Below are 16,144 nucleotides of genomic sequence, written 5' to 3'. Positions count from 1 at the left end.
CATACACGTGTTTCCAAAGCATTTTTCAGTATTTTAACAAAAATACATAGAAGAGCTAAATGGGCTAATCATATTAACCTTGTATTGTGCTTCAATTTGGTTTGACATTCTTTGGTTCCGAGCACGAATGTCCTGATGTCCTTGTAGCAATGGCTGTGACATTCTTTAGACTTCCGACCACGAACGTCCACGCCTTCGTTAACACCGGTTCTTTAAGCACAAACGTTCAATGTCCTCACATCAATGGTTCTCGATTCTTAGACTCACCACAAGCGTCTAATACCTTCTCGTAAAACCAGCCTAACATTCTTTTGGACTCTGACCATCAATGTCTGATGCCTTCCGATAATACTAGTTCTAACGCTCTTCAAACGCCTAATCTCTTTGCAAGCTCTAACGCTCTTTCTTCAGATCCAGCCCCACAAGTGCCAAGCCTGTAGTTCTGACACATCACCAATTTTCATGTTGAATAGAAGAGAGATTTTTGAAAGATCTCACAACCACAATTGTGCTAGCAATTGCTATCGTGAGTGATTTTGTTGATCAACATCAACACTCTCAATTATCGATTGTCAATTATCAATCATCCCATTTAGCAATTTGCTCTCTCAGATACCTTATAGCCATGTGGATCACATTTAAATCGCGCATTAACTCTAAACCATTTAAAATTAATTCGCCCACTCCCGATAGACGTAAGTTCTAATACCGTTACAAACACTAATTTGGACATTAACGCTGTCAGAATGTTATAGAGCATTATTCTAGACGTTTATTTGTGACTATTACAAGCTTTATTTGGTATTAACTTTGTAACCTACAAATATTTACTTTGACTGTTACTACTGAAACTATTTAGAACATTAATTGGTCATTTAAAACTAAACTGCCGATCATTAAATTGTTCATTTATTTTGAAACTGTTTCAAATCATTAATGTGACCTTTAAGTTCTGAAACCGCTTCAGAACTTAATGTGATGTTAAATTTATAACCATTTCAGATCTTTAATTTAGCTATTGATTCTAAAATCACTTTAGATCATTAATTATGCGATTAATTCTAAACTCACTTCAGATCATTAATGCAATATTAATTCTAAACTCAGTTTAGATTATTAATTCGGTCACTAACTCAACACACTTAAGATCTTTGATTCAGCCAGAGTTTAAAACCCACTCGTACTTCTAGAACCTTAAAGCCCCTTCATCGAACTTTTATTTCTAACCCAACTCAATCAAATTGGCTCAATTGCAAACACATTTGGAATACTCTCTCATTCAAATGTCATTCTAATTGGTTGGTGTGTGACATCTCTAGGTTTATATCACTGAGCTAGCAGCAGAACTTGAATTAACACACTAGCACAACCAAGAGAACCAATTGTCCAAATTAATCTCCTATTCCTGCAAACCATGAGTGACATCTAGCAATATATCATGGCTACCTGATAGTGAGAAATGTTCAAAACATAATGAACCTATCGGCTTTGGGCTAACGTAATTCAATCATTCTATCTCACCATGTCCCGATCAAATAAAGGCCATGGAACTATTGGTCAAGCCACCAATTTGATCATATGCCCAAATCTATTGACATGTATTCTTCGAGATATGAACGACATTTCCTGATTATAACCCTAGCCGAAGATTTCAATACAATCACACATTAGATCGCATAGGACATCAATCTTATATATCCATATATAACAAGAAGATAGATTCAATATTGCGGACACATGTGCCTTCGTATGTGAACAAAATATGACCCACAAAGTACAGAGATGGTTCGACAAAGTGTCAATATGCACATTTGTGAACCATAGCCATCCAACATACAAGTCAACATTGTGCCTCAGTTTAAGGATCTTACACCTAACCAAAGCATGAACCATCGACATTGACCCCACTAAAAGCTTTTATGTCGCCAATCGTTCTATGTATGTCACGTTTAGTGAACTTGCCCAAGACAAGCACCTGTGTTCTAACTGATATCATAATACCTAATGACATGTGACTCATCATCCCCTCAAGTATTCTATACTAAATGGTGAAGCTTGAGAACACATCGGTCTCAACATGATCGTAATAACCTCTCAATGATCCATCAACCGAGAACTGTTTAAAGATTCACATAACTATAACTTGTTACACATATTCTTAACACTTAAGAATAGGTTCGAGCATAGTTGATCTTATAGACTTCATTCATATAAATTGGACAATGAATGAAAATCTTATTTGCCAAGAATAATCATTGATATGTAACTATTACATGGTTGCTTTAAGTCATACAAATAATAAAGTGACACTCGACAGACTCGTTTCCACATGCCTACTTAGGCAAGAGAGAGAGAAGGGTGTGAGAATACACTTACCGCATCCCGAACATCTCTTTGGCCTCTTTTATTTCTGTTCGTGCAAATCTCGCATAAGCTCTCTCATGACTCACCACCATCTTTTTGAACGCCGATCTCGACTAGATCTATGATTTTCATTTGACTTATGTTTGGGTTTGCCTCAATCACTATGACATCCCGAATTTCGACCCCGTTTCGATATGGAATGGGATTTTGTCGACACGTCTATGGCCATTTTTTCAAAGCTGATCACTCAGTTAACTAACCTATTATGTGAAGCCGTTAAGGATATAAACGCAGCATACTTGAGAATTATTGGGAATCGATCACTAACCGTGATAATCGACTAATGGTCAATACGACACCGTTATAATCAATTAATGATCGGATATAGGTCGATTTGATGGAAACACGCAATGAATGGTGGATGATTCCACCCGATCGCAAAATTCGTGGGAATGGCACTAACCCAATTTTCGTTGATTCGTACTGTACCTATAATTGAAACCTTGAGATTTTTATAACAATCGAGAATCACCGACGAGTTGAGATCTATAAACGTGGATCGAAAATTATCGATCACAGTCAAACGCGATAAAATCCCTAAGAGCTACTCGGTAGGTTAATGCGCTAAAATCACATTCGGTCGATTTTAACCACGAAATTGAACTCGGTTTTAGGAATCAAACGTTCGAGCGTGTCACGATTTATTTTAAGGACGTTGTCTCATCTTTCAAAGACATTTCATCAAGCTCAAATTTTATGAAAAATCAATTTTGGACAAAAGAAATAGAAGAAATCGTATGCTGCTCTCTAAGGGACTTTTGGCCACCAAAAGACTTTGTGAAGAAATGGGAGAAAAATACCCATTGGGTGGGTTTTTGACTTGGGGGACAAAGAAGATGAAGCATGAAGACTGTGTGGCATAGTGATGATGAAAATAGAGATATTTACGCTAAAGTCTTTGCTGGCTTGACTTTCTCCTCCTCCCTCACTCTCTCTCTCACACGCTTAAATCCTTTCTTCCCCTCCTTCCCTCCCTCCCTGCCGAAGCAACCCCTTCCTCCCTCATCTCTCTCCTTTCTTTGCTTTCATTGATCCCCTTCCCTTCAACGGATCCCCTTTCTTTTGTTCTGCCACCCACTCATGCCAAGACTCACCCACCATTCGCCCATCCTAGTAGCATCCTTCACACCATTTTCATCCACTCGTCTCCTCCTCCTCACGCCAACAAACCAGCCCTCCATTTCCCTTTTTCTTTACCACCAGAGCACCCCAACACCACAGCCGAGCCATGTCCGCTCCTCGATCAATAGCTTAGCCCACTCCACCGCACCACAAACACCGTCCCAACCTCACAAACCGCACTGCCTGGCTCAGCTCGGCAAGCTCAGCCAAGCCGAACCGCCCACCTTCTCCTGCCTAGCAAGCACCAGCCTTGGACGAGCTTGAGAGGCCATCATAGCCTCCCGTCGAGCCTCCATTGGGAGACACGGTAGTCTCGAGTTCTCGCTGCCGCTCGTGTTGCCGCCGCCGTGAGCCGCCGCCATTGAATTCCAGTGAGCAACCCCTAATCCTTGATTAGGTTGTTAATTGTGCTTAAGAGATTATATTAGTGTTAATTAGCATGGTTATAGTAGTGCTAAGAAAGATTAGTGCTAAGAAGGATTAGTGTTAATTAAGTTTGATTAGCTTAAATTCGATCCGCTTATTGACCATCGCTGTTTGCCATTTTTGTGGGGAAAAATATGCTACAATTTTGAGGTTGCTTCCTTCTTGACAAATGTTTTAGACATCTTTAGCTATGACATATATTTTACTCAAGATTTTAGATTTAAAAGAATGAGATTTCAGCTTCGTTATTTGCAAAATAGAATCTCGGATTATATTGGAACCAGTGACCTTCGGTGTTCAATGGATTTTATCAACTCTTAGGGTTCAAATTTCGAAAGAGTTCCTTCACAAAGTTGTTCATCACATCTTTTAGTTTAATATAGTCAAATTTAATATCAAATGGATAAGTTTTGGACTTCAAACAAAACTGATTTTGGAAAGCAGAAATTCTAGACACGGTCACTTTGTAACGGTTTGAGCGATTCAATTCTCTTAATATAAAAATATCTGGGTCAAGATATCTTCACAAAAATTTTCTTTTTAAGTTTCTTTATAACATATTCAAATTTGATAATTTTCTGAATTTTTTTGTTATGTTTCTAGAATTAAACTTGGAGGCGCACGAGTGGCCCGGTTTCTACCAATTAGGATCGGTTATGGTTTTGTAGTTGTTCTGTGTCGTGCTGTTGGATATTGTATATTTGGTGATATGGTTGACTTTTGGCATGCTTAGAACTTATGTGTGATATCATGATGTTGATTGCTCTTTGTTGGGTGTTTATCATTATTGCAAAAAGGTGACCTTATGAACTATTAAATAGAAAATAAATGAGGTGTCGGGTCCGACACCAAAACTTATTTGCTCAATTAAACAATGGGATTTTAAACTAGGTGCATGCAAAGTTTGACGGATTAATTTTGAGTACATGGCCTATGAATTATTTTCAAATGTTTTGAGCTAAAAAAAGAGAGAGGTTACTAAGGTTTGTTTTCAAAATAGGTGGTTGGAAAAAAATTAGAAAAGAAATATGGTGTCGTTTGGACGTCAAGTTTTATGTGCTCAATAAAACGAGGAGGTTTTATGCTAGATGTGTGAAAAATTTGGCGGGTTAATTTTAAATACGGGACCCCATACCAGAATTTATTTCGAGAGTTTGAACAAAAAAGGTGCCAAGTGAATTTTAAAAAAGGGTTTTGGGGGTTCTTGGCTACATGTTGAAGCTAAGAGTTGGCTTGCTTGATGGGGCACCTACATGGTTAGGTTAATTAAGTACTTCAGTTTAATTAATCGCAATTTATTTTTTAATGTAATTTATTTAATTAATTATAATTGGCGTGAAATTGTGACGGAATAGCCGCTTTGCAGAATTTTACGCCTAATCGCCGTGGGATGTGTTCATTTGTGAAATTGATTGCTAAATTATGCAATTGAGTGCTTGATGGTAATTTTTATTATTATTATTATAAAATATGATTTTATGGCATTTAATTAGAAAATACCGGGTGTCGGTTTTTGATACCAAAATATTTTATGTACTATAAAATCGTGAAATTTTGAAATGGAGAGTATCACATTTTATGATTCGATTTGACTGTGTGACCACACACAATTATTTTACCGGAATTTTTAATACGAAGAAAATTGGCCAAGTCCATTATTTGAAATGGAAGTATTTGAGTGCAAAGTCGATGTTCTGGCCAAGTTTGGATGTACATGTGATTGCTATTGGAACCCGTCACCCGATGAAAGTCGGGAGGCGATGCCCGATTAAGCTTGGATGCCCTAACAACGAATGCTAGTCGCAATGGAAGTCCCAATGCTCCTACTGGGAATGCCGCCTATATAGACGTTGCCATGCTACAAAGCGAGATGATGCCCATTATGCCGGATGACCGCTGACTATTGAGTTGGCCGTGGTATAACCGGGACATGCCTTAGTGATTGAGATAGCCACACCTGATTATGGGCAAAATTGTGTGGCATGGAATGTGACATGTCATAACGATTTTACCTTATAATCGAGACCCATGTGATGGGTTGAAATATGAAAATGATTTGTTTCAATTATTGATTATGCTTGATGCATATATGTTGAACTAATATGGACGGACGTTGAGGCAAGGTAAGATCTGAATGGTGCATGTTTAGGACTGCCTCCGAGTGAATTCTCGTCCTAATCGTAGTTTAGGTGTTGACTTGCTGAGATTTTCTCACCTCATCATGGTTTAATATTTTCAAGTCCCTAGTGTGGATAACCCTGAGCCCAAGGTAGAAGGGTCTGGTGTGTAGGTGGCCTAGTAGTTTTTTTTGAAACAAGATTCTGTGTATAGACTGGTAGACCAACTTGATATGTATATAAAGCTGTTTTGTGAAAATCGGTCGTCCTACTTTTCTATCCTATGTTTGATTGTTGTTTGGGGTTTATTAGTTCGCTTTGTATGTGTATAAAATGAATGGGTCGGCGACGCATCCTAGAACGTTACAATTTAGTCGACCACGAGGGATGTTCGCATGCCTAGGGTTCGGGCGTGACAGCCACAACCACCAAAGACGAGGAAGACCCACTATCTCTTTTCAAGGATTCATATTCATCACGCAGAGACTTCCAAAACCTGGAAACTGCAATTCTTCAGCATATTTAGAATCCGATACTTGAGGAACATCAAACAATAATGACAAGAAGAGATCATCTTGCGAGAGAAGATCAAAGTGCTGCCCATCTCTCAAGTTTCTTTCCTTTTAATGTCTTTAGAGACAAATGAGGAAAATATTGACTTTCACCCCAAACTATAATACATATAGTTTGGTTTGGTGTTAAGGTTTCCAACAAAAAGAAGTCCTTAAATCTAATTTTAAAGGTCAACGAAACCCTTCGTTGTCAGTTCTTGTTTCTGCAGATCTTATTTCTAGTTTGAAGAAGCCAACTTCCACATGCTCCTGAGGATAATTTCTTAGTTTCCTCAGCCAAGAACCACCTGCAAAAGAAACTAGAAAGCAAGGTAAGTATTCTAGATGTATTTTTGTTAGAGTTTGAACGTGTTTTAATAGTGAAAACTCAAGAGAAAAATCAGCTCGGAAAACTGATTTCGAGGCTGAAATTTTTCTAGGTATTTGAAGTCTCTTCAAGAGCCATACATGTTTGACTTGCTACTCCCTTTGCATGTTTTTTCTAACATGTTTGACTTACTACTCCCCTTTGCATGTGTTTTCTATCTTCATGAGCTTGATGAATGTTGTATGGGAGTACAAATGATGCTAAGGTCAGATTGGTTTGGTCTCTAAATCCCCGTGTGAACTATGAGATCGTTTAAAACTTTGGCTAAAAACCAAACCTATCCACATTGATTCAGGGCTGGTCAATGTGGACTTTGCATGTATGCTTCTTGGAGAGGTCGTTTTGATATGTTCGGTTGGTCATTCTCTATGATATTTCTTGCATTTGAAAGCTCATGTTACCTACTTTCACTCGGATCAAGTAATGTTTCCCTTATATCTCGTATGTGATGAGTGTCGGGGCTTGAATATGGGCATGCAACCCGTTTGCTTGACTTGGGTTTAAACCAGATTTCAAAATCAACTCAACCCACATATTTGAGATCGATTTCGACTTAGTTATTTTGTGTTTTAAGCTGTAATTTCTATCTCTTGCTCCTTACATGTGATAGTATAATATTGATACTTTAGTTCCATGTGAGATTGCTTATGGGTTGAGATTGAAGGCTGCAAACATGGCCCGAGAAAGCTGGTTTAGGGTGATTTGATGCATGTCAAGTGTTCGTCAAAATGTGCAAACCAAACTTCGATCTTGAAATGGTCGATTTGAGCTCAGTTCTTGCTATATTCATGTACTGGGTAGTTCTATATTAGTATAAATCAGCATATACTGATTTAGGGAATTATTTTTAAATAAATTTTTTTTTAAAATGAAGAAAAATGAAAATTCCAAAAAAATTGTAAAAATGATGGATGGTATCAAGTTATGATAGAAATGACATCTATGAAATTTTCCTAATTTTAAAAGATCATTTTCCTAATTTAATGTTATTTTGGTATTTTATAACCATTTTTGTAAATAATCCATTTTGCGTAGATTAAAATTATTTAGAGTAATTTCATGTATATTTGAATTCCCACTTCGCTCACGGGGGTCATGTCCTGGGGCGTGATAACAAGATCATATAATATTATTTGCCTAAATTGTATTAGGATTTCCTTCTCTGCATTTATTTTCAAGTCATTTCAATTTCTTAGATGTTTACTTATGCACCGCTTTTCATTAATTTGAGTGTAAATTTCGCTTCTAAATTATGTTAGGATTAGTCTAGACATTAAGGAAAACAAACCTACAAAAACATTTACATGGACGCTTAGCGGTTTTTAAAAGATTATAATTGGTAATTAAGATTGTGTGGCCATTTAGATAAACAACCTTCCAACTTAGTGGTACCGCAAGGGCGCTAATAGAAACATTAGCATAAACGAGTCTCGGGTCCTAGAAATCTCTAGTTGCATAGGAATCAAGACAATACTTCCACGTCTTGATTGATTTCTAGCCAATCCCAATAGACTAGTGACGACTCCTAGAAATACATAGATTGTTAAGAATTAAAATTCAAAATCCAATGTCGTGCGAGATATGTGCTTGGGAGAGCCCACGCCTAATTTATGGCCATTGGTCCGCCTCTTTAAGCAAATACTCCTAAACCCCTCTTCCTTTTCCCCCGAACGGAAAAGGAGAAGTCGTGACAAGGGATATGAGCAATTGTTGATTAAGTAGAATAGACCAATGTTGACAAAGAACAAGAAAATGCTGATGTTTGTGAACTTGCCAATTCCACAAATGTTCCTATGAGACAACTAGTTCTAGTTCATGAAGTTGATATTGACCTGACAGAGGATTGAGACACTCCTCCAAATTGTGAACCTGCTAAAGATTAGACAACTGTTGAGATTCAAAGCATCTTTAAGCATTAGGGCTAGCACATTATTGAGGATCAAGGAGCTGCAAGGAAAAGGACATTGCTGAAGTTGATCCTTCTCATGGTGGAACACCAATTCTAGGGAGCTTGATCAAGCGAATCACTGTTGATCCCGAGGAACCTCTACATTAGACTCCACATATGATATTGACAAGACTCTTGTGTTTGCAGATATCCCTTAAGGAGGAATTGATGGTACTGATGATGTTCTAAAGGGTCCAGAAATTCTTGTTATGGCGACAGGAGTTACTATTGACATTCCAGCCATATTAGAAGTTCATGAAGACATTCCCATAGCTGTTGAACTTGTTAAAGTCATTGCTATTGGATTTTCTTCAATTCCCATTGAAACTGTTGACTTGATCGGTGGTGAGCAAATCCAGCTTGCAGTTGTTTCTTCTACTGATCAAGTTATGTAGGATAAGGAAGAAGGCATTGCAAGCATTGAGGGAGTTTTAAGTTGATAAACAACAATAAAAAAGATATCAACATGATTATGAAACGGGAGTATAAGTAAATCCCCCGCCAACATTCCTGTTTTTTACAAAAGATCAAGATAAATTGTTTTTGCGGACTCTAGTCAACATGAAAGAGCGCAAAGATTGCATGGAGAAAGAATTGAATGACCTAAACATTTTTCTCATAACTAAGGTTGAAAAGTTGGACACCAGAATGAGAAACATGGATCGCAATCTCGACAATATGCAATATTATATTATTGTTCAATTGCCTCCATAACACAAACTTCCATCTCCAGCTTTCATTTTAGACCCTGACCCAAATCAATCATCCTCCTTTAAATAACTTTTTGTGATTGCATTATTTCTTAATGTTTGGATTGTTTTTTATTTGGTCTGTAATGTTTGCGAATTGCTTTTGTGTTTGAACTTTGGACTAAACTTCGTACTTTGGTTTGCGTTATAATATTATGAATTATCTAGTATCTTTTTTACTATTGACAAAAAGGGAGAGAAGGTATGGATTGCAAAATTTAGAGTGTGAAAATTTTTCATTGCACTAATATTATTTCTACAGGTTTTCTAAGTCTCTAAGCACTGCAAAAGCTTATTGGATTGGTTAAAATTTTTCTTGTTCCTTAACTTTTGAAAAAAAATTCAAAGCATTAGGTATAAAAGTTTCACTAAAATTCTTTCAATGCATTTACTTTAATAGTTTGATTGCGCTTCATTCCAAATTTAGCTTTAATCAAAAAGCTTTTTAATCTCAATATTTTATCTTCTTAAAAGTTCTGCTTGGATAAGTCTTGTCATCATAAAAAAAAAAAAAAAAGGGAGATCCGTTGAGAATACATTCCCTAAGAGATTTTGAAGATTAGCAAAACTTATCTAGAGTAAAGATTTTGATTTTAATAATAAATATCTTTATGTGGAAAGTCTAATAAAATATGATTAAACGATATTAATTAGAACTAGAGTCATGACTAAATTATTTCCTTCCTTATGTGTTCTATCAAACGGCTAAGAAAGAGACAATATTCTCGTGTAATGGCTAGTAGCGATTGGTTGAATTTCCTGTCATATTTATAAATTGTTCCAAAGGAAAGTCTTCAAATTATTTATGACCTTCCTAGAATGATCTTCTTGAGGCGTTTTACTCTTTATAAAATGAAGGCACTCGACTTATGGAAATCTAAACTACTATATGGACAGCAGAATCTATGGAAAGCCTTATTCTTGATCTTGACGTCATCAAACCTTCTTGATAAGATCCAAGCCAATGGGTAAATTGGATGGATTATCCTCCTGAAGATATGTCCAACGATTAGCTTGAAATAGGAAGAGTATAAGAGGAGGTCTCAAAGCTGAGAGCCATTGATTTCAAGAGAATCGAAGCTTGCAGTTTCAAAGTCGAAGAGTGTTCTATGATCAAACTTATTCATCTTTGGAGCACAATATTGTAATTATTTAGGGGTCGAGAGTGTGTGAGGAGTAATACATACAAGCTTGAGATTAGATAGCTTAGATCTTGTAACCTCTTATTGGTTCTTCTTAGTAAAAGTTGCTCTATCTCTTACTTTCTTTAATTTTTGTGATAGAATTGCATACCGATAAGATCTTACCAATTCTTTTCATCTCTAGTGGTGTTTTGTCGAAAATTTCTTAAAACACTTTTAATTCTACACAATCATTTATTCACCCCCTCTAGGTGATAATTTTAACCATAACACTCAAATCATGTGATAATTTATCAACTGATTTTTCTCATCTAACTCTTGTAATTTTGGTATAGGCTTGGGATTTCACTAGCTACAGTAAGAGGATTTCATAGTTGAAATTTAAGCAAATTTTTTGCAATCAATAATTTGGAGAAAAAGGTTTGACTGTACGATTAAAAATTGATGTAGTATGATTACTGATTTTTCTATCTTATCAAACTAGTTATATATGTGAAATTATTTCAGAATATCAAATTAAGTACCACAAAATCTAGATAACAAATGTGCAAAAGGGACATTAATATCCTAGTAATTTTTTTTTATTTTTTTAGATAAGATATTCTTAATAAGTTGACTTCCATCAACAGCTTCGACCTGAAGTTGACGATGCACGAGACACCCTGCAGACAGTAATTAATGAGGGAGGTTGACTTAATCTTAAAAGCCTTGGATTTCTCCAAGATTGAGTTATCACGCGCGACATTAACTTATCTGAGATTAATTGCCATTTCCAAGACAACAGAAGCTTCGGATCCCTGCAAATCTCTGACTCTGATGCATCAGAAAAACAAAAGAAGAAAGAAAAAACTCTCGTGAGCTGTATTCCTAATGACGTATAGACCTTTAAACGGGTGCAGTGATCTAATCTGAATTGATCAATTTAATTCATGTTGATCTATATTCATGTATGTAAAATTAATAATCCATATATGATTTTGACTTATATTGCTAAAATACTTTCATATTTAATCAAATTTAAGAAAATTTATACCCAAATTAAAGTTAGAGCACGGAATGAATAAACACGAAATTGAATAAATGCAATAGAAATAATTGTAAAAATGGGTTGAAAAATGAGTTTAATCCATTTTGACAAGTTGAATTACATATAATATAAAAGGAGCTTGTAATTTAGCATTAACTAAGTTTAAAACTTACCTAAATGATGGTTGTTTCAAGTGTTACTTTTGGTGTTTCGTCTACATGGAACTAGATCCTCGTCAATACCGTAGAACAGTTCTTGGGAAGCAAGGAAATGTTTATTATGATTGTGAACGTGAGTACTAATCAAATTAAACCAGCTAATTTCGGCTTAAGGCAGCATCCGAAGAGGAAAAAAAACAAACAATTGCAATTCTAGATTTTGGTAAATAAATAGTCATATCGACACCAGTTGCCGTGACCGCAACCTCATCACGAGAAAATGATGAAATAAAATCTACTACATCTTATGATGGGTTGACCTATTTTCATCAAAAGAAATTATAGCTCATATGCTTAGTGCAAATACAATGACCCGACGCAAATTGTTGCGTTCTCCACTCTAGAATCACCACTAGCTTGAGTAAGTGAGCTCCATATATGGCTCTGTGTCATATTAAGATGACGAATCAAGTTAATCTATCATAAAAAAATTCATTATTTTCTTATATTTTTTAAGCAAGAAGGATGGACTTCATTACCTTAATCTCGCCGAAGTTTGCGAATCGTTCGTCAACTAAATGTGAAAACCCAAGATTGATCTACACGTAAATCGATATACAATCTTTTCTTCTTTATGCTTTGGCGAGAAGGTGCCAAATGTAGATTAATCACTTTAGTTTGAACGCAGAATCATGTTGTCGTGCCTTTAATCCTGCCACGCCGCTTTCCTTGACCGTAGGGGCAATCAACAAGAGGGATCATGGCATTCCAAATTTCAATTTTTGACGCACTAGGACCATCGAACTTTGGTTACATTTTTATTTTCCCTTTCCATTTTCGGCTTTTCTTTCTTGCTCTTTTAGAATTCACATGTCAAGTCATATCCCGTAAATTAAGCAGAGGAAATTGATCAATCTTGCCGAGACAACATTTAAGTCACATCAAACGCAACCTGTTATGTGGCCCCAACATCCTTAGACGAGACACTATTATAGTATTATTGATGGTGAATTTTGCTCGTTAGTTAGGGAACGTGCGTCTTGACTTATTGGGTATCAACTGCCAATTTGACAAGACAAAACGTCCTGAACTTTCGCTACTCGAGAGTGGGACTAAAGATTTCAAATTGGTCTAACAAGTCAGTAATCTTTGACCTATAGTCTATCCTTTCTTCTGGGCATTCTTTTCCTAACTCAGTATTTCAAGTTTCAAGTTTCAAAGGCACAACACAACGTGTAGTGTATTTGCACACCTTTGTTAAATTTATGACAAAGTTTTCCCTCTATAGAAACAAAAAAAAAAAAAAAGCAATTTTATATGCATCATGAGCTTTTACTAAGAATTTTAAAGAAGTTCGTCGGTCATTTCATTGTACTAGGTGCAATTTTAGAATTGCTAGATATTATGGATGCCTATGTTTTGATACAAACTCAATGATCTCGACATATAATTAACCTTTATTGCACATAATCATCGAATTCGTTGTCGGTACCTTTTCTTTGAAAAAAAGCACCACTATTTGGGGCAATCTTCCGTCATGACTGAGGAAATACCGGACCTTCACACGGGTTCGACAGGGAGCCATAAATTACGGCGAGATCTCACTGGAAAGTGGAAGTAAGTAAGTCGTCGAATATAGCAATCGCCGATTCTAGAAACGGCACTGCATTTGACCAACATAAGGTAAAGTCTAAAGTATCCACATCCGACCTCCGAAAATTGAATAGATTTCGGGGTTACCAATTTGTGGAATAGCAAAAGAAGGGAATAAAACTCTTTGAAAGATGCACTTATGTATAGGTGGAATATCATATCAGATCGGGCACTTGATACTAACATACCTATGGAATTGAGATCATGGGCAGCTATCAAAGCAAAAGGACAGACGATCTTCTTCAGGAGTTTTAACCTAAGTACCATGTGACATGTTGTATTGGGTCGTCATCGAGTTTAAGGACGTACAATACAAACGTATCTCATCAAATTAAGAGAAGCGAAAGATCTGCCTCACTCTTTCAGGTCTTCGATTCTCCAAATTGTGAGCCAAAACGAGAGAAATATCAGAAGTAATAAAAAAGAAGTATCAAATTTCAGACACTAAAGAGGAGATTAGAGAAAAAACTAGTTAGTCCATTGGAGTGAAAGAGTAAACAAGAGGACTCCCCCTCTATCGCGTACCGTTCTTTTCTTTTAAGACTCGATCGCGAACCGTGACTCGAGCAGATCGTAGGGAGCCCACAACGCGTCCAACGGGCACGGCCGGTTTGCATCGAGGCGGACCCACGGCTTGCCCTTCCCGCTCCAATGGAGGAGGCTCACCGGACCGGGGTGCAGGTCCCGACACAGCCCTCTGAAGTTGTCCCCCCCGAGCCCATGTTGGTTCCACCGGTGATCGACCGGTGCGATGCGACCAGCGAAGACGAGCAAGAAGGGCGGCAACGACCCCAGCTCGTAAATTCTCATCCTCTTTTGAAGCTCCATCCACTCCACGATCTTGGTTGTGTAGTCACCTTCGCGCCATTTCTCTCGGTCAATCACCATGACCCCGGTATTGAAGTAGCAGGCTCTCCTTCCTTCGAACGTGAGGGACAGGCTAGGGTTTGCCCAGAAGGTGGGAGTGAAGTAGGAGGTGAAGTTGGCGTTGCAGTACTCCGGCGCGGCGAGGACGGCGTCACCATCGAGTGGGGTGGCAGCGAGCTTCGCAACGTCGTCGACGAGGATTAGGTCGGAGTCCAGGTAGACCACCTTGCGAACGCACGGCGGGAGGAGCTCCGCAAGGTAGTTGCGGGCATAGTTGAGCGGGCGGTCGAGGGCGGAGCGTATGGAGGTGGATATCAGGCCGGCGACAGCGGCATCGTCGAATGTGTAGACACCGAAGCAGAGGTACGGGAAGGTGGCAGTGACTGCACGGCGGAGGTAGTCGAGGTCGGCCGCGGCGGCGGAGGCGGCGACGGCGAAGTGGAAGCACAGGTTCTCGGGGCACGAGGAGTGCTGGAGGGCGGAGAGGATAGCGGCCATGGAACCGCGGAGGTAGGCGGCATCAAGGGTCATGGCTACATGGACGGCACCGGGGGAGCAGATGTCGGCAGAAGTGAGGGAGGGGCAATCGCGGGAGTTGTAGAACTTGGGGGCTTCTTTGAACCGCCGATGGGCGGCGGCGGAGGCGGCATTGGTGGTCGGTGCTATGTAGAGGAGGTGGAATAGGAGGAGGGGGAGCAGGAGGAGGAGGGGCGGAGCAGTGAGCTTAGGCATCGCGTCTTCACATCTCTCCTTCGTACGATGGATTGTTCATACCCTGAGGAGCAAATTTTGAGCAAGTGATATAAGAGAGAGAGAGAGAGAGAGAGACAGGCAGACAGATTAGTGCTAATTTGGTAATATGGTAATCTTGGATTTGATTTTGATTATTTATGTAGTTTGTAAGGACAATGGTAGGCAAAATTGGAAGAGGAGATCTGGTGGGGACGGGCGAATTAAAGTAAAGGCCATGACATTACTAGGGTTTCCACAAGGGGACATGACTGTCGTTTAGATCCCCATGACGGGTGCCTAGTCTTGGGGACATCCACGATCTACAGTTGTTGGCCATAAATGCTTGATGCTCGTTGTAGAAAGTCTGTGCTGCTAGCTGCTAGATGATTTCTGATTATTGTTTTACCAATTTTGATTTTGGAAAAGGATCTCTTGAGATTCATTAGTGTGGGCACGGTATAAAAGGCTAATTTTGCACCTAGATTCCCAGTTTGTTTTGGCTAATTTGCAATTGTAGGCGCTCTTGAGCATGGTGAGTCATTTTCTTAGAGCGGTCAAATCGTGATTTCGATTGCGTGATATGTTAAAGTTTGAAATTTTTATATAATCAGTACATTTTAATTAGAATCCTATCAATTTTCAGAGTAGTCATTGACATGACGAGTACGTAGCCCAATTTCTGAATACTAAGTCATTTCCCATGATTCCCGGGTCATCATTTTTCCAAGAAAAGATTGGTCTAGTTCTAGTCAAACTATAGAATTGATAGCAAAAAGTTAAAGAATTTGGTGCGTTGAGTGACTACAGTCAATACAAAAAGTTGCTCAAGTTTAATATAGA

At 38.2% G+C, this 16,144-nt stretch overlaps 1 protein-coding gene across 1 annotated transcript; it reads right to left on the bottom strand.

The window, feature by feature from the left end:
- Positions 1 to 13,821: 13,821 nt before the first annotated feature.
- On the bottom strand, positions 13,822 to 15,422 carry LOC104457216 (probable galacturonosyltransferase-like 1). Its single transcript, XM_010072152.3, has one exon. It carries the CDS (start codon positions 15,302 to 15,304, stop codon positions 14,243 to 14,245), a length of 1,062 nt encoding a protein of 353 aa, XP_010070454.1. The 5' UTR covers positions 15,305 to 15,422; the 3' UTR covers positions 13,822 to 14,242.
- Positions 15,423 to 16,144: the final 722 nt, after the last annotated feature.

This window comes from Eucalyptus grandis, chromosome 8 (genome assembly GCF_016545825.1).
Source record: "Eucalyptus grandis isolate ANBG69807.140 chromosome 8, ASM1654582v1, whole genome shotgun sequence".
Classification (NCBI taxonomy): domain Eukaryota; kingdom Viridiplantae; phylum Streptophyta; class Magnoliopsida; order Myrtales; family Myrtaceae; genus Eucalyptus; species Eucalyptus grandis.
The sequence above is the reverse complement of the archived record's forward strand: the minus strand, read 5'-3'. Positions and strand labels throughout refer to the sequence as shown.

Coding starts and splice junctions, on each gene's coding strand:
- LOC104457216 (XM_010072152.3), bottom strand. CDS start 15,304: ATGCCTAAGCTCACTGCTCCGCCCCTCCTCCTCCTGCTCCCCCTCCTC.